The 22,794-nt window shown below is 40.0% G+C and overlaps 1 protein-coding gene across 5 annotated transcripts in view; it reads right to left on the reverse strand.

Annotated features, from left to right (window-relative positions):
- Nucleotides 1–1,002: 1,002 nt before the first annotated feature.
- Nucleotides 1,003–22,794, reverse strand: part of DISP1 (dispatched RND transporter family member 1) — a 209,314-nt gene continuing 187,522 nt past the window's right edge. For 3 of the 5 annotated variants that reach the window (XM_036849380.1, XM_036849356.1, XM_036849391.1), the window contains 6 exons: nucleotides 22,053–22,082; nucleotides 15,940–16,063; nucleotides 14,995–15,122; nucleotides 14,551–14,648; nucleotides 12,445–12,542; nucleotides 1,024–4,635 (listed from right to left, as the gene is read on the reverse strand). In XM_036849380.1, coding sequence (XP_036705275.1) covers nucleotides 1,024–4,635; nucleotides 12,445–12,542; nucleotides 14,551–14,648; nucleotides 14,995–15,122; nucleotides 15,940–16,063; nucleotides 22,053–22,082 — 4,090 coding nt within the window. Of the gene's footprint in view, nucleotides 4,636–12,444; nucleotides 12,543–14,550; nucleotides 14,649–14,994; nucleotides 15,123–15,939; nucleotides 16,064–22,052; nucleotides 22,083–22,794 lie in introns of all 5 variants that reach the window. The other 2 variants (XM_036849373.1, XM_036849365.1) reach the window with 1 other exon arrangement.

The following is a 22,794-nucleotide window of genomic DNA, read 5'->3' on the forward strand; positions in this document are numbered from 1 at the left end:
AATGCATGGGACACGGGTTCGAGCCCTGGTCCGGGAAGATACCACATGCCGTGGAGCAACTGGGCCCATGAGCCACAACTACTGAGCCTGCGCATCTGGAGCCTGTGCTCCGCAACAGGAGAGGCCGCGATAGTGAGAGGCCCGCGCACCGCGATGAAGAGTGCCCCCACTTGCTGCAACTGGAGAAAGCCCTCGTAAAAGAAATGAAGACCCAATACAGCCAAAAATAAAAAATAAATAAATAAATAAAGAATTTTTAAAAAATAAAAAAAATAAAAAGAAATGTAGCACAATTTCAGGTAATCACCTCTCTTCATCTGTGCTTTCCCTTCTGTGACACTAACACCACTGTCGCCTGACACAAGATGGTGCCCATGATTCCTGAGTGAATAGATGTAACCATGGAACAACTGTACATTTTGGCTAATGTGGACAAAAGACACCAATTTGGATACAAATGGGTCATTGGCTTCATGTAAAGTCTACCCGTGCAGACAGGTGGAATGCACTATTTAAATGCTTGGCGATTCATTTCTGAATGAAGCCTCACCAAAAATAGAAATTTTAATGTTGTTTAGTTACTGGAGCCCAACTGAAGTAGCTCTCTTAAAATCAGTGTTTGTTTTGAGCCATCAAAAGTCCTTATTACTGACAACCAAAGGCACCAGAATAAGGGTATCAGGTAAATACAACTGTCAGGGAGAAATGAAAGTTCTAGATAATTCAAACTCTAAATTTCTGACTCACTGCTATGAGAGGGGAGAGAGAGAGAGACAATAACTTTTCAAGCTGGGTATAAATGTAAAAAAACAACTGTACTTTTTGAAAATATAAAATTCCAAATGGCTAACACTTATTAGATAAGTGAGTTTGTTGATTGTTCATATGGAATCTAAAAATATCTCATGGTTTTTGACAAAGTTAAACATGCTTTTCCTGTATTTTTGGACTCCCTTTCTAAACTTCTGGATTTGACTTCCATTTCAAAGGAACAATTGAGGCACTGGTTTAATACAATATTTATTAAAGTGTTTTTATTAACAAACTTTCGCCGGAAAGTTCCGAGTGTGTTAATACAGCAGGCACGTTGGCTTCAATGTTTGGTATTTGACAGTCCACAGAACTGCACTTAACTCTCACAATTCTGCCACAACTTTGTGGATTGTTTGGGCAGGACCTATAACCAGCCTCCCCCATTAAATGGTTAAAGATGAATTTGGGTTCATTCTGATTTAAGCGTTGTGAGTTTACGATGACATCCGTCTGTGACAGGCTTGGCTCCACTTGCCTTTCTGCCTTGTCAGTCGGACTCACTGAACTGGAGTCCTTGTTTGCAGCCCCTCCACTGCCCTCTGCGTTCCCGATGTCTCTGTCTTTACAGAGTCCCCTTTGGTGACTCTCAGGAGCACAGCATGCTTTGTGTAAAGCTCCAGCGCTTCTGCAGACCAGTGACGACGGCTCTGCCATCTTTGGAAGATGCTCTTCTAGGCTCTGAAGACTGTGTACGCTGGTCTTACCGAGTTTTTCTTGGGCCTGAATGTGCTGACCCGGGTGGTGGAAAAAACTCCTGGGCAGAGAATTCTGCATTCCAGGAGGTTTCACTCTGCCCTGTAGGCAGGGACAGTGGTGGATGTGTGGGATGGGATGCACGAAGCCCTCGGGCGCTTGGTGTGCAGCCTTCAGAGGGGCCAGGCCCTTCTGGACGTGCATGAAGCTGCTGGCAGTCGGAGCGCAATGGTGGCACAAGCAGTCACCCATCTGCTGGCAAGACGGCAGGCCATATTTCAAAGGTTTGTAGGCATTTGGGCAGCTACATCTCTGATTCAGAGAGAAGAAGTGACACATGGTGTGCTGTTCAAGAGAGGGCTGCAACAAGGCAGAGCTGGTTTCATGTTTGGTGCTTTTGTTGAGTTCGCTGTTGTAAGCTGCGTGTACAGGCATCCCTAAATTCTTTGCCTGGCTGTTGAAAAATTCAGAGCAGATGTGGGTCTCTTCGTAAGTGGTCTTCTCGGAGGCCATACAGCTGTGGGCTGCCAGAGGTTCTAATTCGTAAAACTCGTGCTCCATTTCAGCTTTTTGGCCCCTGGGATCTAAATGATAAGCATTCACGGTGTGTGTCTTGCTTTGTCCCTTGTCACCAGGACTTGTCGACAAGGTGTGGGAGAAGGCACTGCACTGGAGTTTTTTAGGTAAAGGAATCTGACCACAGGTACCCTGCGGCCCAAGGCACCGGCACATGCACTGAAAAAAGAAGGTGGCGAAAGCCCAGCTGATACACATGATGAGCATCATGAAGGTGCCCAGCTGGGTGTAAGCCAGAACCGTGGAGGGCATCATCATGGCCCCAGCCACGAAGGTGGTGAGTGCGGCCATGGCAATGGCAGAGCCCATGCGACTCAGAGAGAAGATCACCTTCCCTTCTCGGTCGGCATCCGGGGCCAAGCGGTAAGCAACCCCGTAATGGACGGCAAAGTCTACAGACAGGCCGACCGCAACCGAAATAGTGACCGACTCCAAAACGTTTAGCTCCCAGCCCAGCAGGACGAGAGAACCAACGGTGACGAATATAGTCCCGGCAATCGAAATGATGGCGTAAAGGCTTATGATGACGTTCCAGGTCGTAAGCAGCATCACACTAAAGGCCACGGCCACGGAGAGCCCCATGGCGATGAGGGTGCCGTCGGAGAGGCTGTCCTGGAGGTCATAGAACTCCAGATTGCTGACAAACCAGCCGTGGCTGAGGCCCTCGGGTGCAGAACTCAGCTCGTTGGAAATCCACGAGTCCACCTCTTTATAAAACTGATGCATCTTTTCGTAAGCCAGTGTGAAGAGGTAGGTGCTTTGGAACTCTAGCACGACTGCCCTGATGGTATCATTGATATCAAACCTCGGCCCTGGGGTTTTGCTATCCAAATGGTAGCCCGTACTCCTCTCCAGCTCCATGATGGCTCTCTTGATGCACAGTTCGAAAATCTCTTGCTTATAGGGGAAGCTCCAGTGGCTGCAGCACGGGTACAGGGTAGGCTCGTCGCAGTCCTGGTTTTCCATCCACTGCTTGAAGGTCTCAATGAAGCAGCTGGTGAAGTCCTGTTCGTCAGTCTGGTGAAAGAATGTCTGATTTCTCAGTTTTTGACAGAACTGCAAAATCCAGACCTGGGAAGCTGGGCTGGCGATGTTAAAGCCGCTGTCTAAGGTCAGCTTCCCTTTGCTCTTAGGGTTTAGGGGGTTGCCATTGTCTTCTGGGGACACACCCCAGATGACCGTGATGGGCATGTGGAGCTCCTCTCCGTGGTGGACGCGCTCGAACATGAAAAGCTTTTTGTACTCGGCGTCGTAACGTTCAAAAGGGTGGGACGACCTGAACACCTGGAACTCGGACAGCTCCAAAGAGGGCAGCTTCATCTTTGGGTTTATGCAGACGATGTAGGCCCCGCCCACAGTTAAGGCCAGGAACCAGACCAGCCATAGGTAGCGAAACTTAATGACGATGCACGGCAACACTTTTTCAAAAAAAATTCGAGACGCTTCCGAAATGGCAAAAAGGACTTTGTGGCACTTCTGACAGGCCGCTGTCCAGCAGCTTTTGTTATCGTATATTTGCTGCTGGGGCTTCTTGAAGCAGCTGAAGATATTGAGAAGATACCGCTCGTGCAGGACAACCACGGCCGGAAGCCATGTGACCATCAGAACGTAATTCACCAGTATAGCTGTCCCCGCGTATACCCCAAAGCATCTGATGGCTGTGATATTGCTCACGTAGTTAGCGTAGAAGGCAGCCGCCGTGGTAAAACTGGTGACGAACATGGAGAGGGCGGCGTGTTGCAGCGTGACGCTCACTGTCTCTGAGGTTTCCGCGTGAGGCTTGTCAAATTTGGTGTAGTTCCAGACGTCACACAGGACAAAGGCATCATCCGCTCCAATGCCCACCAAAATAATGAGTGCGGTGAGGTTCATAAAAGGGAAAAATTCAAAGTTAAACACCACGCGGTAGAGAAAATAGGACACGATCAAGGAACTGATGACGGCAAACATGGTCATCAGAGTGATAAACATGGACTTGGTGTAGACACACATGACTGAAAGGACGATCACGATGGCGATGGCAGGATACACAGTATCCATCAGAAGATAATCCTGAAATAAACTGTGTTTGATCCCAAACTCAATCCCGGTGATGGTGGTGACGCCGTCGGAAGCGTTCCAGGTTTCGAAGTTGTCCAAGTAAATGTTCATCATGCTCTCCCCTTTCTCTGTGGGCGAGAAGAGCATGCTGTACTTTAAAGCGGGTGTGTAGTCGGCTGTCTTTGGGGCCAGAAAGTCTTTGTCCACCAAGTAGTGGAGGATCTGGTACACAGCGTTGTACTTGGTACATTTCCGTGGCACGTTGGTGCACTTGAGCTGGTCCTTCCTCCGGGCTGCCATGTCCCAGCAGTCTGGCTCCAGGGTGCCGTTCTGGTAGTGTTTGGCGCAGGTCCGAAGTAGCTTCAGGGTATGAGAAACGTCTCGCTCGACGATTTTCTGGCAGGATGATCTGTTGTTCAGAATAGCGATGTAGTTCCCCAGCGTCCAGCTGGGGCAGCAGGAAGCAGCTGTGGTCCTCTGGCAGAGATCACCAAACTGGGGATGAGCTCTGATCTGCAGAGACAGAGACACGCGGAAGAACTGACGTTTAAAATCAGTTCACAGAAAGGTCTGAATGACGGTGGCCTTGAGGGACAGGAAAGTTACAGAAGTTATAGAATCATCCTCTGAATTAGGTATCAGTTTGAACACAAGGTGAGATTTCCCCCCAGATCTGCTCTCTTCTGCTGCAGAGGGCTCACTAGGTTACTTCATTTTGAACAACAAACTCCTATTTGGGGATGACATACAAGTGTGAAACAATTTCAGTCAATGCCAGTTTGGTTTCAAAAAGGAGGTAAAATTAACACCTCTTTAGTAAACAAGCCTTTTCAAAGTCACTTTAAAAAGCAATGAAATGGATAGGCTGTGAAGCTTATGTATGTATACCTATGGGATTAATTAAGAGAACAATTGCCCAATTGATATATAAAACGAATTTGTGGCTTTGCCTAAAATTTCTGGTAATCAGCATGAAATTTTTGGTGACAAAGGTACTATATTTCAATCAACTTGGAGGCAAAGATGATATTCTCTAGATAACTGTCAGACTCAAAAAAGTGATTCTGGTAGTATCAGAGGAGTGATGCCAAAGACGCATGAAAAACCTGGAATAAAATTGTTTCCTGATATATGAGTAGAGGGGGAAAATGTTTCTAAATTAAAATTATATGTGTGTATATATATATACATATATATATATACATATATATATGATCTTAAATAAACATATAAAAGTAATAAAATACTTCAGTAGGAATTTAATTATTTCTTCCACATCTTTCAAAGTTTATTCAAGTTGGCTAACTCCCCCCTTTTGGGGAACTTTCTGTTTTGGTAAACAGGGGTCTGCTGCATATTAGTAAGTATAACAATTCTGGATTTAACATGGACAGTATTTCATTTAGAACACTATTCCTGGCGAAGGCTTTCTTTCTTATGGCTGTTCTTGTTATAGAAAATTGAAATTTGTTCCAATGTCAAAGCTGGCATTGCTAAGATTAGAGTGAAGCCTGCACAATCCCATCATCTTAAAAATCTATAAATTACAAATGGCCCCTCTTCCCTGAGGGTGAGCATAAGAAATATCCCCCTGCTCTTGAGCCTGTCCAGAGACTTCTCTGGAAGTGCCAGGGCTAAAGACGACCCACTCCTATCACTTTCTCTCATCTCTATTTACCAAAGGTTGTTCCAGGGAAGAAACTCCAAAGTTCAAGAAGGGCATGAGTATCTTTTTTTTCTAATAAGATGAAAACCACCCTTTCCCTTTTATTAAAGTAGGCTTTATCAATCATGCATTGAAATATTTTCTCAAAGTAGAAGAGAAGTTGGCACAATTCACCTCTTTAGAACTTCGGCTTATCCAAGAACCAAGTTACTAGTAACTTGGCTATGAAGACACTTTACTGGGACTTATTCTGCAGGGGCAAGGTGTAGATGAAAGGAGATTGGCCACGTATTGGGAATTGCTGAAGTTGGGTGACCTGCACATAGGGATTCATTCTACTATTCTACTTTTGCCTCTGTTGGAAAATTTCCATAATAAAAAGTTGGGTTTTTTTTTTTTTTTTTTAAAGATACTCTACTGGGGGTAAAGAAAAATGAGTCAAAGGGTTATTATACAAGTGTACTAAAATAATGTTGATTTTAACAAAGGTTTAATTTTTAAGCTCATTTTTAAAGAGCGATAATTACTTGACATTTCATAAAATAGGATAATTAATATTTAAAATTGTTTCTAGATAAAAATATTCACATGTGCTAACTCAGGGGAAACTGAACCACCTAATAAATAACAGGAAACCCTGGAATAGCATCTCTCAGATAACCAGGTTTACCCCACAAAGAAATACCAGGCAAGTCCCTGGGGTCAGCCTGGTGAACTGAAAGAAAGGTAACGCAACCCCAATGTCTGACAGTCTTCAGATGGAAGAAAATGAACTGTATCCATTACGAAACCCACTATCAGCTAGAAGGAACATATTTGTACTTGCTCAAATAACCAAAAGCCAAAGATAAAGGAAATAGGGTTGCCAGCTAAAACTGGAAAAGAAAGCACAGAATTCTGTCCTTGAATAACCCTTTCAAAGAATTGCAGGGGTTTTTTATGTGTGTATCTGACCAAAGATTAAAAAGTTGGACATGACAAACACAGACTAAATACTACTTTGATGGCTGCTATCAAAAATAAATGCTAATGAGCCTCTGGAGGGCCAGTCCTCACATTCAAAGGTGATGGCTGATGTACAACCTTTGGAAAACAGTTTTTGAGGACTCTTTTATGGGGTAAGAAATAAGGACAGAGAGAAGACATTTATCCTGAGTTGGATGCCAGTGCCCTGAATATAAAGGAATGGAGCTCAAGGATTGTCTAGGCTTTCAGGGAGTATGTCCCCATCCATCCATCCATCCATCCATCCAACCATCCAAAAGGAAAAGTATTTATTGAGCACCTATCAAGACAAATAAGGCAAAGTGGTCCCGCCCTCAAGTGGCTCACAGTGAGGCAGGGAAATCAGACAAGAAAACAAACCGCTACAATTCAACATGAGAAGCAGCATATTATGTGTAAGGGTCTATGTGAACCTGTGGACAGAGTGCCAAAGTCTGTAAGTGCGATGGGATAACGGCACAACTTAGTCATCTGGGACTGAGGTAACTCAACACAGAGTCATATTTTATATTGTGGGGCTTAAAGAGCTTGGCAAGCAGGTGTATCTTTATGCAGGAGGCAGCTGCATCTTTGCCATATTCATGGGAAAGGGATTGACAGGAATGATTTTGAAATCTTTGAAGTTTATAAAAATAAGGATGGAGTTAATGAGAGTAATTTCTTGCAACTCTTATGAGTAATGCCCTTTTCATTCTAGGTATTCACAAACGCGATTTTTAGGGATCATTTTGCTTATGTGGTGATAACACGTCTTTGCACACTTCCCTAGTTAGATAGTAGCAGGGGTGGAGTTGGCTTCAAATAAGAGCAAAGGAAGAGGAGAGAAAAAGAAGAAACCAGCAGAGTTTTAAATGATACCTTAACTTTCAAAACAAATGGCCAAGTTGGAGATATGTTAAGAAGCTAAGGGGGGCTTCCCTGGTGGCGCAGTGGTTGAGAATCTGCCTGCTAATGCAGGGGACCCGGGTTCGAGGCCTGGTCTGGGAAGATCCCACATGCTGCGGAGCAACTAGGCCCGTGAGCCACAATTACTGAGCCTGCGCGTCTGGAGCCTGTGCTCCTCAACAAGAGAGGCCGCGATAGTGAGAGGCCCGCGCACCGCGATGAAGAGTGGCCCCCGCTTGCCACAACTAGAGAAAGCCCTCGCACAGAAACGAAGACCCAACACAGCCAAAAATAAAAATTAATTAATTAATTAATTAATTTAAAAAAAAAAAAAAAAAGAGAAGATGGAGCTAGGAGTAAAGTACACAAAATACAGTCTCCACTGAAGGTAGGTCACACATTTGGCTCTAAGCTTTCTAGGAATCAGTATAAGGAAGAAATCGCAATAAAGTTTGTTATAAAAAAAAAAAAAAAAAGAAGCTAAGGAAAGAATAAAGGGAAGAAAATTAGGCCCTTAAAACCAGGTTCAATCAACTGCTAGACACTCCTTCCCCATGTGACCAAGTTCCTCATGTATTGAAAGTTGAAGGGAGCCTAGAGAGGAAGAAGAAAGCAAGAGCTCCACAGCTCTCTTTAAAACAAGCATCAGGAAACACATTTCTGGGGTCCTCTAAGCATGTGAGGGGGGCATTCCAGCTGTCCACAAAAGCTACCTGAGTAAAAAGGGTCTTAGGCACCAAATTTCAAATCCCTTCTATAAGCTGATTCCTCTGAGCTCCAACATCTACACTATGTAAAGACTAAGAAATAGGGTAAAGGGCTTCCAGCAGAGTCAAGATTAGAGACACACACACTTCTTTGTTACTAATGACTCTCTGCCAGTGTGTCCCGTAGGAATGTCAAAGTGCAGAAAAAAGTAATGAAGAAGATCAGGGGAGGCAACTGAGGCTTCTTTTGAAAGAGTCTAAGAAAACAAGCATTTCTGTGAGGAGGTAGACGCAGCATCAGAAACAGAAGCTCTTCACTCTGGAAACCAGTGCCCATCTGAACTATAAGTGGCATGTAATTTAAATGGGATCTGGAATTTGAACTCAATGTATTATCAACACAGGCAGGCGACCACTGAAAGACCTGGTCTCGTGACATTGCACTGATTACCAGATGCTTTCTGGAGTCAACCCACCAACAATTAAGCTCTTCTGCTCTGTACCATTTGGTGTGTGTCCCATTCAACTTGATAGTTGTTAATAACCAAGTGGTTAGGTACAATAGCTAGGATTTGAGGGGGGGAAAAAAGGGAAAGACTGCCAAGTTGCCTCAGGACACATTTTGCTCAAACCGTCACAACAAATAAAAATCCTCAAAGGGTCTTGAGCTGGGAGACTCCAAAAAGTACAGTAACAATCTGAAATCTGAACTGTTGACCAATAGTTATTATTTAAGATATCACTGAATACATTATCTCTATGAGAAACATATGTCATTCTGGGTTCAGAGCAGAGTTTGAGACTAGAATACAAGGGCGTTTGCAACTGGAAAAAAAGTATTTAATTTAAAAAGTTAAAATTACAACCATGCTCCTTGAGGTAGTATTTGGGGGCCTTGATTCTGTTTATTCATTTATTGGTGTGGATCTACAATTGGCTTGACCATTCATTCAGATGTACGTGTCTTGGGTCTGTTCCTCAAATTTTCACAAGAGGATCACAAATTGTTATGTTCCTGCCAGGGATTACAGACTTGAACTCACAGCTATCCAATCCTTATTATGAGCCCAGTAGGAAAAAAAACTCAGACAAGCAGACATCTATTCTTTTTGATAGTCTAAATTTTGCAAATGCATCAAGCCAAACCATTAGAAACTCCGTATTTAGCTTTCATTGCTTTATCCCTGTAGAAATGCTTCTGCTATAATGTTTTCCTGCTACCAACCTACTTGAGATATGGTTTACAAACCAACTAAGAATCAATACTGTACCTCTCGTAAACCTGCTAAGAACTTTTTCACAACATCACACTTCTTTTATGAAGCCTATGGGAACAATCCTTTCCTGTCTTAGTGTGAGGAAAAGATGGGCTTCTTCTAAAAAACACATTTGTTACTCTATTTAAGTGACTTTTGTCTCTGATCATGAATTCCTTTTTGCTCTGGCTGCCAGGGAGGTTAGAGACAAGTTTGAAGCTTACCACCGCTCAAATATACAGAATTGTGGGGTATGCATTATTCTGTGTTCAATCTCATCCTTAGCTTTATTATTTTCCTCCCATTATTGTCCCTTCATGTAATTCATTCAACTTCTTTATCTTATCCTTTCTGTATGCCTTTTTGTAAGCTACCTATTGATGCTGATTTTTATCATCTGAAATATATATAAAATAATATACTGTTTTCACTTATGAAAGCTATAATGGCACAGTACTGCTTACTGGCTTTTGAGTCCATAAGAGTCTAACATGTATTCATAGAATAAATTGCTGGATCTTTTTAAAAAGTATACTTATTTTAGGCCATGATGATTCTTTGAGGTTCAGTTGAGTGGGAAATGGTAAATACAGTCAAACAAGGCAAAACACATATAGGGGGAGTGGTAATCTGCATTATGGAAGCATAAAGAATGGTGGGTAAAGGCACAGACTCTGGAATTAGACTTGGCTGGGTTGAAATCCTGCATCTGCCACTTGCCACCTGTGTGAACTTTTCTCATCTATAAAATAGGCAAAATAATAGTGCTTCATTCCTAACACTGTCATGAGGATTAAATGAAATAATTCATTAAAGTGTTTGGAACACTTCCTGACAAATATTAACAACACTCAATAAACATCAGCTTTAATCAACTGAGTGAATTCAATCACTCTAGTGTCTTCCAGGGAGGGAAGGTCTCAAGATTAACTGCAAGGGTAGAATAATGAGATCTAAGAGGTATAGAAGTTAATGAACTGTTCTCATCCAAGGTGTGATTATAAAGTAACCAGACTGGCTTAACTTCTCTAAACTTAACTGCTCATCTGTTAAAATGTATATTAACGCATATATGTGGAATCTAGAAAAATGGTACAGATGAACCTTTTGTAGGGCAGGAATAGAGATGTAGACGTAGAGAATGGACATGTGGACACAGAGGGGGAAGGGGAGGGTGGGATGAATTGGGAGATTAGGTTTGACATAAATACACTACCATGTGTAAAACAGATAACTAGTGGGAACCTGCTGTATAACACAGGGAGCTCAGCTCGGTGCTCTGCGATGACCTAGATGGTGGGGGAGAGGGGGAGGGAGGTCCAAGAGGGAGGGGATATAGGTATACATATAGCTGATTCACTTCATTGTACAGCAGAAACTAACACAACATTGTAAAGCAATTTTACTCCAATAAAAAAAAAATGGTGTTATTCCAAGGTCACAGGTCCATTGTGAGAGAAGTAAGTACCCAGCATAAAGCCTTGCACATAGCAAGTGCTCTACATATACACTACTTTAGAGTTAACCTTCTGTATGAGAAGGGTTGTAACCCACAACAAGGAGAAGTATGTCCATAGCCTCTAAATAACCTACTGATAGCTGTAGAACAGAAGAAAATATGACAAATAAAAATTGACCACTGATGAAGAAACTTTGGGTTGTTTATAGATAGTTTGTGACTTTGGTCTATTTGGAGCTGCACAGAGACAAGATGTCACTCACAGAAAATCCCGATATCCTAATCAACGTAAAAGTTATTTTCAAAATATATAAAGAGCATTTCAGAATGAAGAATAAAGTCAGGAGATCTGGGACCAACCAACTAGGTGACCTGGGTAAGCCACTCAGTTCTCAGAAGGTACTTATATCAGCACAGTGAGATGCTGGTCTGTGGGTTACCTCAGAGTCCTTTCTACCTCCTGTTCCATTAAGAAGCCCTGTTGATAGAACAGGTCATTGCACTGGATTGTCAGTCTAGCTCTTAGCAGGGCATGTGATTAGATTTTCAACTGACCAGTGATTTTCCATTTTAGAATTATGCTAAGAACACGAGTTCCTTTTCTACCTGGTTACTGTGCTTGGGCAAGGCCATTAGTGACATCAGACAGCAGTTTCTACTTGGAGAAACTACCTCTGAACACATGAAATTGACAGCTCTTCCAAGCTCGGTAGGTGACTTTACACTTTCTGGCACTGTCTTCTTGCATCTTTCTGTCTTTGTAAAGCAGCCAGGTATTTAGAGTTCGGAACAATCTGGATTGGATTACTTTGGCCATTTCCATAGATACTGTATTTATGCCCTTTGATGTCCCCTTTCCTAGCCTGTGCCCTAAATTTTCCTTTGAGGTCATTGGCCCAAATGACCCATTGATTGCCAGAAAGGTGAGCATTTCATTGCATCATTAAGATGCTGACAGTCGCCTCAGGGGGAAAATGGAGTGAACAATGAAACTAGATTAGGAAGAGAAAATACAACAAAAGAAGAAAAAAAAAAGGCTTAACTATTATCCCAAAAGGAAATAAGCTGTGAAATAATACAAAAGACTATCACGGACAAAGAACATGAGTGGGAAAGAAAAAGAGTTCTTTATTAAGGAAGATGGTTTGTCTTAAAGGTGGGGAAGCAGAGACACTTTGATCCTGGGATCCGAAAGAATGCGAAGCCACTCTGCTGGTGTTTACTCCTCGGTAGGTAAGCCACTTGAATGCTTTCATCTGATCAGGCACCAGGGTCAGCAGTAAAAGGAGTTTCAAAAGTATAACCTTATTTGTGCTAAACATATTTCAGTTTTACTTTACATACCCTTGAATTATCTACATTGCACATTGATTTAATTGCAGGTAAATTCCACAATGTCTCCCCTCCAGCTGAAGTAAATACTACTCTGGAATATCGGTCACCTGGTGATAGGAGAAAAAACAAAAAGAAAAAGGTTTATAAATTATTCATTTATTTCAGAAGACTCAGCGTTCAGAAATAATTCAAACTGGGAAACCACCTGGGCAATTCATTAGCAGTAGGGAATCCTGTCTTTCATTAAACTCCAGGAGAAAAATGTAAAAAAATTTTAAAGAGTAACGCTATAATATTGCTTTAGCTCAAAGCCTTTGTCTACTCACTATATCTTAAAAATCGTAGTAGTTATGTAACATATCTAGTTCTGATCAGACTGTAATTAGGAAGAGCAATCCGTAAGAACTTTCAGCAGAAAATCAACTGAACGCCTCCCTCTTAATTTCACAACACACCACCCCAATGGTATATAAAATCAAAGAACGATGCACCAGGGAATATCAAGAATGGATTATAAGGATGTCCTCTTTGGCAGCTAACTAGAGAGCAAAGACGGCAAGTGACCAGCTTAAGAGCACTAAAAACAGTCAACTAAACACAGAACGCTGGCCAGGATCACAGACATACTACTCATTCTGGTTGAGTGTTCAGAGTTCTAGAAGAAACATTTTGAAAATTATACTAATACAAAATATGTTTCTGAATAAGGGAGGTTGTGTGATATCCTGGAAAGAGCATGGTCTTCAGAGTTAGAACTGGGTGTAGCCAGGTTCTGTCATCTACTAGCTGGATGATCTTAGGCAACTAACAACTTCTCTGAGCCTTGGTTTGGTTCCTCATCTGTAAAATAAAGACAGCAACACTTTCCCAAATAGGTGTGAGAATTAAATGCGGTACTGAAAAACGGGTGCTCAGTAAGTACTGTTTCTGCTTCCTCAGCCATCAAAAAAATTAATATGAACCAACTGAAACAGAGTAGATTCGTTTTATATGATCTAAAATGCCTAATGGTGCTGACAAAGAAAATCAATTTGCAAATTTATGAATAAAGCTTTATTACATGAAAACCCTCATGGTCACAAAGTTTTCTTTAGTAAACTCTTGTCTTCAAGACAAATAAAGACCCTGAGGTTTGACAAGATCTAGAAACATCAAAGACCCAATCAGGTCCTCTAGTGATCTTACTAAGAAGATAGGGAAAAAACATATTTTAGAAGGATTTTCAACAGCAACAACAAAAAGCTGAAACCAGAAGAGCTTCAATGTTAATATTCACTTAATCAGAAACTGGAGTTACTGCAATTCCTCATCCATAACCATGAGGGCTAATCAATGACTTTCAAAGTGACACATGTTTCCTTGAGGCCGTGAACTCCTCCTTCCTGGCAGCTGCACAGAGACCAGGCTGACTCTAGGCTACAGCGAATTTTATTTACTGAATTTGCTGCCAACATTTAGAGATCTGGTGATTCCACATTGAAATCTGGATTCCTGGCCTCCGGGAATTTCTTACAATCTTTGGGCCCTCGTTTTTTCAAGGCCACATTCTGCTGCATTCTCCTCAATCACCATCACTTCCTGCATTCTTAACCCAGCTCACTTTTCTCATTCATATATGAGCTAGGTCCCTGAGGCATTCAAGCTTTGGACCTCTGGACTTTATTTTGTTCATCTCGCTACCTGTAATGTCTAATGACAAGGCTGGCACAAGAAGGCTATTAATATAGGTTTTTTGAATGAATCAAAAATTTAGATATAAATTTTTGATAATACTGTAGATTATTTCAGGGTTCAATCCAAAAAATGTACAAGGAATTTTTTAAATGCCTTGAGATTTTGGGCAAGGTCAAGAATTTTATTAGACTTATATCTTTCTTAAAACCGAATATAACCCAATCATCTCTCATTAATTTTTAATTTTAGGTAAATAAATTCAGATTAGTGGTTGACTGACCTAGAGAAGTAAAATTACAAGTTAATTAAGCTAAAACCCCTTTCAGCATGATAGAAGCAGTGAAGCTGTGTGACCAGCCACCTACTCTTGACAGTCTAGGATATCAATCATGTTCAATCCCAGGAAACTCTGAAAGGTTTGTCATCTACGATGCCACTCACTTGGAACGTCACAGAAAAAGCTGTCCTTGTGGAAGTTCCAGTCAACTTCTCTTTTCTCTCTTTCATAATGATCATCTGACCATCTATCATCCCGATGGCTGAAATGGAACACAGTTTGATCTTCAATCAAGTCCTCACTATTTCAAGGCTGAGAAGCCTACTGGTAACAATACAACCTCAAAGTCATGACCTATTAAGCGCTTGATATTAAGTCGGAAGGATGAACATAAGCAACCAACATTAATTTTCTCACTTCTGAAAAAGGAAAGAAAACCCCAAACCCTCACTAATATACAACCAAATCTTAAAAGACAGTGAAAATTTCAACAAATTCAGTGGCAAAGATTTTGAGCCACACATTTTAGATGTAATCTTTTTGCTCAGGCAATGTTTAAAAGTGGAATTCGTTAGCAGTGGTTTGTCTACAAGTTAATAAATGATTACCTTTTGGCTTGTTCATCTGCATATTTAAAGGGGTAATTTGCTAATGTTGCTTTGTATCCTGTATTTTTCACCATGTTATTCCATGTGACCAGTCTCTGGCCTATTGCAGTCCCTCTTGGTTCAAAACCCTAAGGCAAAATATTACAAATTCCCATTAGTGTACTTCATTTCAGGCTAAGTATAGTTATAACAGCTCGGGAAGGCAATGTCAAGGTGATGTATAGCTTTCAACAGAAAATATACACGTTCCTCACAGCTACTCCAGAGGCGAACTGCATTAAGACAAGATGACTTGACATAATAATGATCACCTATTTACTGTGACAAACAGTTTGATTCTTTGGTATGTTACATGTCTCAGGAAAGAGGAAAAAAAAAAAACTTATCTGAAGTTTCTCTTCCAAATTCATACCTGGCATTTATTTTTATGTTATAAAAAAATCATGGTCAAATTAAATTGTGTTATGCATGCAACAGTGTTTTACAAAGGGTTTATCATTATCCTTGCTCATACTTTCCTCACTATTCCACTCCCGAGGGACATTTACTTAAAAACAGACCCTGCTCTCTCTCAGTAATACTGAAATTCCCTTAACGTCTTTGGGAAAAAAGGTGACACTCAGTCTTCAAGATTTTTGGAAGACGTTTTTACAGTCCGCAGATTCTCCAATTTTCTGCTTTTTAGTTTAAACATGGAGACCATGAAGCAAATTTCCAGATTTTTGATGGTGAGCAAGTTACCTGACCCCTTTTAAGAACCTGAGAATACAGACATGTCTCTACTTTTCAGAAAGAGAAGTGTATACTTACTCATGGCTTGAGAAGGTTTTTAAAAGGGATGGGATACTAAATAACATAATGCAACATGTCTTAAAATACTTAATCTTTTGAGATGATTGAGGGCTAAAGAAAATAAACAGATTCTACTGGCTCAATTCTCCTTACCAGCAATGGATCAGAGAAATCAGGAAGCTCTGGCACTAATACTCCAACCAAGGCACAGACCACGATGAACACCGTGCACATGCCCAAGACAACCACAGGCCAGTCTGCTATCAGGGCTGCATAACTACAAAAGCAGAGAGAGATCACAAAGAAAGCCTCTTAGAAGCAGAGTAAAGTTTTTTTGCTACCTAAGAGAGCAATTTGTTAAATCTTCCTATTTCAGACCTAGCACAGGTATTTATCAGTAAAAGATCTCATGAGATTATACGTATTTATACATAATTATAGTAGAAAATGGGAAAATCACTGTCCTCTCATTTTTTGTGATAAAGTAGCAGTGGTCAGATGCTACAGGCTATTGAGAGCAAGAATAATGTCCATTCCTGACAAATAACATTTCACTGCTACATCTGTGCCTGGGAAAAAGAAGCTCTTAAATCTACACTTTCTAAGTGGAAAGAAATGTATTTTAACAGAGGCTCCATCCTCCTTGCAGTCTCTTTCAGAACTTTTGTTTCTCCAGTTATTCCTTTCTCCCTACTTTTACTCCATCAGTTCTTGAAAAAGAGCTCAGCCCATAAACAGGTTCAGGTAGTGTAAGTCATAAGAATAACCAAACCAAACTGAAACCTCCCCATAAACCTATTAACCTTCCATTTAGCTAAAACTATAATGAACTTATCCACTAGATTGTGAGCTCCATGAGGGCAGAGGCTATTGATTGATTGACTGGTTGATTTAGTGTAGTATCAGTGCCTGGAACAGTGCCTTTTAAAAGGTGCTTGGTAACTATCTATTGATTAGATGAACAAACACCCATGTATGTGCCTATCCTCCCTTCACTCTCTCATCACCACAGCCTGGCTTTAGTTTCTTACTACACCTCAGAAACTCCTCTCTGTTACCAAATCCCACCATTAAGCCATTTCTTCCAACACCCTTCCCACACCCTCATTCACCACTATTCCATTGAAATATCTGTTTCTGGGCCCTTCCATAAGATCCTGGACCATGCCTTCCTAACCTGATGCTTCCAGATCTCAATAAGAACTGGAGAGTGCTCCATGGCAGTTGACTAAACTGAACTTTTCTAAAATTCAAAATGTATTCTGCCAACTTCAGATTTCTTGAAGTTTTATTAGAGAAAAAAACGAAACATTTAACTTGTGGACAATTGTTCTCCACAGTGTTATTTAGCTCACTGGGCTGCTCTGATGCTATTTCTGGCTCATTTGAAATAGGCTTCTTGCCCATATACTTTGAGTTTTTCTGCAAAACCATGCTGGCAGTTTAAAGCAAGCTAGTGGCTCTAACCATCATTCTGAAAAAAACTATTATATGTCTCTAAGAATAGACGGCTGATTTTTATATTCTGATCTCTCAAATTCATAGGTCTGGCTTTGCGGAGATATTCAAATTAAATTGTAATAAGGAAGTTAAAATATAACATAATTATGCTTTAAGGGAGCACTCGCACAGGCATTTTTCATTACCGTTCTTTTAAAAGCAACCTTGGGAAAATAAAGAACAATAGCCTGCACCCACTAGGAGTTCCAGTTGCTCTCATGCTTTACATAGATTATCATCTCATATAATTCTCACAACAACTTTATGAGATGAAACTGAGGCACAGGCAGGTTAAATAACTTGTTCAAAGTCACAAGCTGGCCCAGCTCATAAAACAAGCACGTCCTGGGGGTGTAATGTACAGCATGGTGACTATAGTTAATAATACTGTATTACATACTTGAAAGTTGCTTAGAGAGTAGATCTTGAAAGTTCTCATTACAAGAAAGACAAAAAATTTGTAACTATGTGTGGTGATGAATGTTAACAAAACTCATTGTGGTGATTATTTTGCAATACATACGAATATCAAATTATTATGTTATACACCTGAAACTAATATAATGTTACATGTCAATAATATCTCAAAAAAAAAAAGGTCACAAAGCTAGGAACCTAGGTAGTCTGGTTCTAGAGTCTGGCCTCTTAACCACTATGATATCATCTCTTGCTTCAAACACAAGAGAAACAGAAGACATCAGGAACAAGTCAACTTGCCACAAACAGATGCTTCCCCAAACTGTCATTTGAAAATTAAATTCCTAAGCCACACTAATAGTTAATTTCTCTATGCAAAATCACCTAGACCCAAAGGACTTCAAGTTTGAACATTATTCACTAGACTGTAAATTCTGCATTTAAAAACTCACTAAGGAAAAATTATGCTAGATAAGATGGAATCACTTTTTAAGAACAATTCTGAACGTAATGAAAACAAATAAATCACAATACGCTGGTTGTAGTTGTTCAAATGTAAACACCAAGTGGTCAGAAGCGTTCGTATTTCTAGAACACACCCAAAGCTTATATTCTCTATACTTCATTTCCTCTTCTACCAAATGCAAACTAAGATGAAAGTAATCAGTTTGAAGCTATAAAGTCCTTTGTCAATAGTACATTTGAGACCTTCTGTTCATTGCTTCAGACTTAAAGAGTCCTTTACATTTTAGACCTTTAAAATATCAGCCCTATGAAATGAAAATGGCCCCAGGCTTACACAATTACTCATTATACTTTATGTTAAATGGATCAATTTTCTTTCAAATGAACCAGAAGTTATGCATTTTTCCTTACAAACATGTTATCAATAGAGGGCAGTGGGCCCCAAACTGCTTAGTTTTCATACTGTGGTTTAATTTACCCATATAATGACTTTTTGTTTGTGTTCTTGAAAAATCTGCACACATGCATAGCAACCTTAAAAACCTCATTCAATAATTGCTTTTTCTTGCCTTTGAAAACATTTGGTTTTGATTTTACAGCACTGCTCTATACCATATCCATGCACTGACTACATATGGAAACTTTACGGCATTAGTGATTTCAGCACATTTCTTCCAAACACGTTTAACCTTACTATATTACAAGTCCACTTCCTCACAAGGCAGATGTTTCACATGCTAACCTTTCCTAGAGACAACTGTTCGCACTTAAGAAATGGACTCACCATCCTGAGGACATAAAGCACCGTGGGGGAAAGCCCCAGCTATTTTGAGTAAATGTCATTCAGACAACGGTTTCTCCTAAATACCACAAAACTGCTGAGGCTATTTCTGTTTCCTGCTGTCTATTCTAAGATGTTGTGTAACTATGGGCACCACGTGGGAAACAAAAGTTTCATGTATAATACGAAACCCAGACAATGGTTGTAATATTAAGGCAAAAATCTAATAAAGCAGAAAAACTGGAGAAGTAAAGGAAATTAAAAATGACCTATAAATTTTATCGTTATATTTTTTGGCTAATTCCCTTCATGGTGAGTCTGGGTTCCAGGTACATATTCTAACTAAGTTTAAGTTTGAATAAAGAACCTGCACATTCTTTTCTGTGCATGGGAAGAATTTTCCAAAGGACCACTCTTTTTACTATAGTATGTTCCTCTGCGTACCATGTAGCACTTGTCTTTCATCTGCCTGATCTTAATTTTGTAAATCTTTAGACCACACAACATAATTGTAAACGCAATCCACTTCTGTAACTCCTGGGTGACAGCAGGCAGTCATTTTCCAGTGACTGACCAGGTAACAGTTTTCCTCAAGGCCCTACTTACTGCTGTATCAGCTGCTTAGGTTAGGCTCGCAGTTCGCTATCCACGGCACTGCTGTATAAAAAAGTGTATCCGTGGCACTTCTCAGTAGGTTAAGTCTCAGATAGTACAGATATGAAGGGCTCAGAAGAGCAGAATGAATGGATTGCGTTTGTGGGTAAACTGTGGGTCTGAGTAAGTGGGCAGGCTGCCTGGCACCCTGGTCCAGGCTGTTTCTGCCATGATGGATTTTCATGAGGATCCAATGGGAAGTCCCTCAAATATCCTCATAGATTCTCAGCCACCTTATTATTGGGTTTATTCTGGGAAAAGATCAGAAATAACTGTTAAAACAGATGAAGTGTCTTACAGGGCTAACTTATGCTGTAGTGACATTATATGGGGGCCTGTTTCAAATGGGCCATTTGTATTACAATAAGACCCTCCAGAGTAAATTTTCCTCTCAGCTTACAAAGACTTTTTTCTTTTGCCCTTTGCTGCCTTTCTGGAAACACTCTTCTCTTTCACCCCTTCCTTTCTGAGCAGAGAGCCAGGCTTTAGAGAGTATGAGTACCTTGGACTTGAGGCCTCCTTTTCCTGACCAACTACCCAATCCTTAACCCCTGATAGCTTGGCTTTTGCTCTCATGACTCTTCTGAAACTGCCAAAGTCAACTAACTCTCTTGGTTTTCATCTTCTTTGACCTGAGCAATATTTAACACTTTAGCTACTGCTTGCTTCCTAAAAAATCTCTTCTTCCTTGGTTTCTTTCTTTCTGTTTCCTTTAATATCTCTCCCTTTTTCCTCTTGGCCTTTAAGGGTACCCATTTCTAAATGTTATTAATCATAACATTTCTAGTGGCATCAACTATCAATTTAGTGGGAGGAATGATTGAAGCTTATGGAATTTCACAGAGGAAAACAGTACAGAACTCTTTCTTTCTTGTGAAGTAATAAACTCATTCAACAATTAACATTACATAGTAAGAAGGCAGGCATTCTGGGAATAAAATAATAGCAGACATGGATATTATCCTCAAGGAACTTAGAGCCTAATTCAGAAAATCAGACCGGTGCACAAATACCTACAAAACCAGGTCAGCAGAAGGACACAGATAAAATGTTTTGTGAATTCAATAAAGGAGGCGAGTACTTCCAGCTGGGGTAGGAAAGGGGAATCAGAAAAGGCTAATTTTAGGAAGAAGTTGTATTTATATGTGTATATACTGAAAAGAATAAATTCAGGTTTTTAAAAATACCACTCTATTAACAGAGACAAATATATACGAATCTTTCAAAATATAAAACTTCTGGTCACTTAAGAAGACCCTATTATTTCTAGAAAAATGGAAATTCATTTTCTTCATATGCCATATTTACTTGTAAAACCTCTTTCCTTCATCTTTTTTCCATCATTTTTTTGCAAAATTGGGTAAATAAAATGTAGTATATGCATACAACGGAATATCGTTCAGTCTTACATAGGAAGAAAATTCTGACACGTGCTACAACATGGATGAAGCTTGAGGACATTATGCTGAGTGAAATCAGCCAGTCACAAAAGGACAAATACTGTACTCTTCCACTCATATGAGGTATTAGAGTAATGACATTCATAGAGACAGGGTAGAATAGTGGTTGCCAGAAGCTGGGGGGGGAGAAAGAAACGAGGAGGTACTATTTAATGGGTATAGAGGTTCAGTTTGAAAAGTGGAAAAAAGTTCTGGAGGTGAATGGTGTGATGGCTGTATAATAATGTGAATGTACTTAATGCCACAGAATCGTACACTTTAAAATGGTTAAAATGGTAAATTTTATGCTATGTCTATTTTATTACAATTTAAAAAATATTTTTTAAATGTGAAAGGAGTTTACTAATTAAAATTTATGTAGTAATTTTACTCCAAAGAAAGGATGACTCTCCTGAGGTAGGCTTCAGAGTTATTAGCATCTGAGCTTCTTTAGCAAATGAATTTCAAAGATCACTAAGAATTTCTTAAATAATATATCTGGAACCACAATGCACAAGGATAGCTGATGAGACAATGCTTTTTTCAGAACCTCTTGTCCATTTAAAATTTTGCTTTTCTACTATAAAACTAAAATTAAAATTTTCCACATAAAAGAATACTTCCATCTTAACATGATAGCAAAATTTTTAGAAACACAGACAACCCAGCTGAAATAAATTGCCATGAATTTAAGTCATGGTAGTTGGCCGAACAGTTTCTCTCTTAATAAGTAGGACCCTGAGAAGCCAATCCATTACAGGAAAGAATTTAAAATAATTATGCAAATATAAATGATTAAACCCAAATAGCATTTAAAGGCTAAATGTCTACCTTGGGATTAAAACCACTTTTGCAGGTATAGGATTCCTCAAGCAGCCAACTCAGAGGAAATTTAGTTTTCCTTCACAAAAATATGAACGAGGAAGGCGAAAACAGCAGCAAAATGTAAAGAAAATACTAAAAGGGGAAAAGCATATACTTATTTAATAAGATAATCCAGACTACTTTACCTTTTTGGTAACTTGAAAGGTCTGGATGGGCTGGAAAAAAAGCAAAGGAAAAACAATCAGAAACAAGGCATTGTAATATAAACAAATGCTTTATATATGTATTCAACATTTTACTTGTTATCTCTCTTTACGAAAAAATCCTGGAAGGCTTAAAAAGGATTCTATTTGAGAGATTTTGGATTTAACAATGAATGTTGAACATCTTGTACACCAGTAGGTGGCATCTTCCCAGACTCTTATCACACCCTCTTAAGGGAATCATAGTCATACCATGTAACATTCCCCAAACCTACAGCTACAGACTCCCTCATCTCTCTCACAACAAGAAGCCACATACAAGTCTCCAATCCAGGCTGCTTCTTACTTATCAAGGATCCCCCAACATCTTTTTTTTTTTTTTTTTAAATAGGACATCAATACCTTCTTCAACTAGAAATATTGTATTCCTTCTTCAGCTACAAGTCACTACTCATGTTTCACCATTCTGGAATACAGTGGTTCTCACAGTGTGGGATGAAGACCCCTGGGAGTTCCTGAGATCCTTCACAGAGTTTGTGAGGGCCTCCCTTTTCCAACCCCCATACCTGTTTAAGGCTGGGTTTTCTCCATAATTTTGTATATTTCAATCGAACAGCAGACTGCAGTAGATTGCAGAAGCAGGTATGAGAATCCTGCTGTCTTCTCTGAAGCCACACATCAAAGAGACTTGCAAAAATGTGAAATGATACTAATCATGTCACTA

Source organism: Balaenoptera musculus, chromosome 1 (assembly GCF_009873245.2).
Source record: "Balaenoptera musculus isolate JJ_BM4_2016_0621 chromosome 1, mBalMus1.pri.v3, whole genome shotgun sequence".
In the NCBI taxonomy this organism is placed as follows: Eukaryota; Metazoa; Chordata; class Mammalia; order Artiodactyla; family Balaenopteridae; genus Balaenoptera; species Balaenoptera musculus.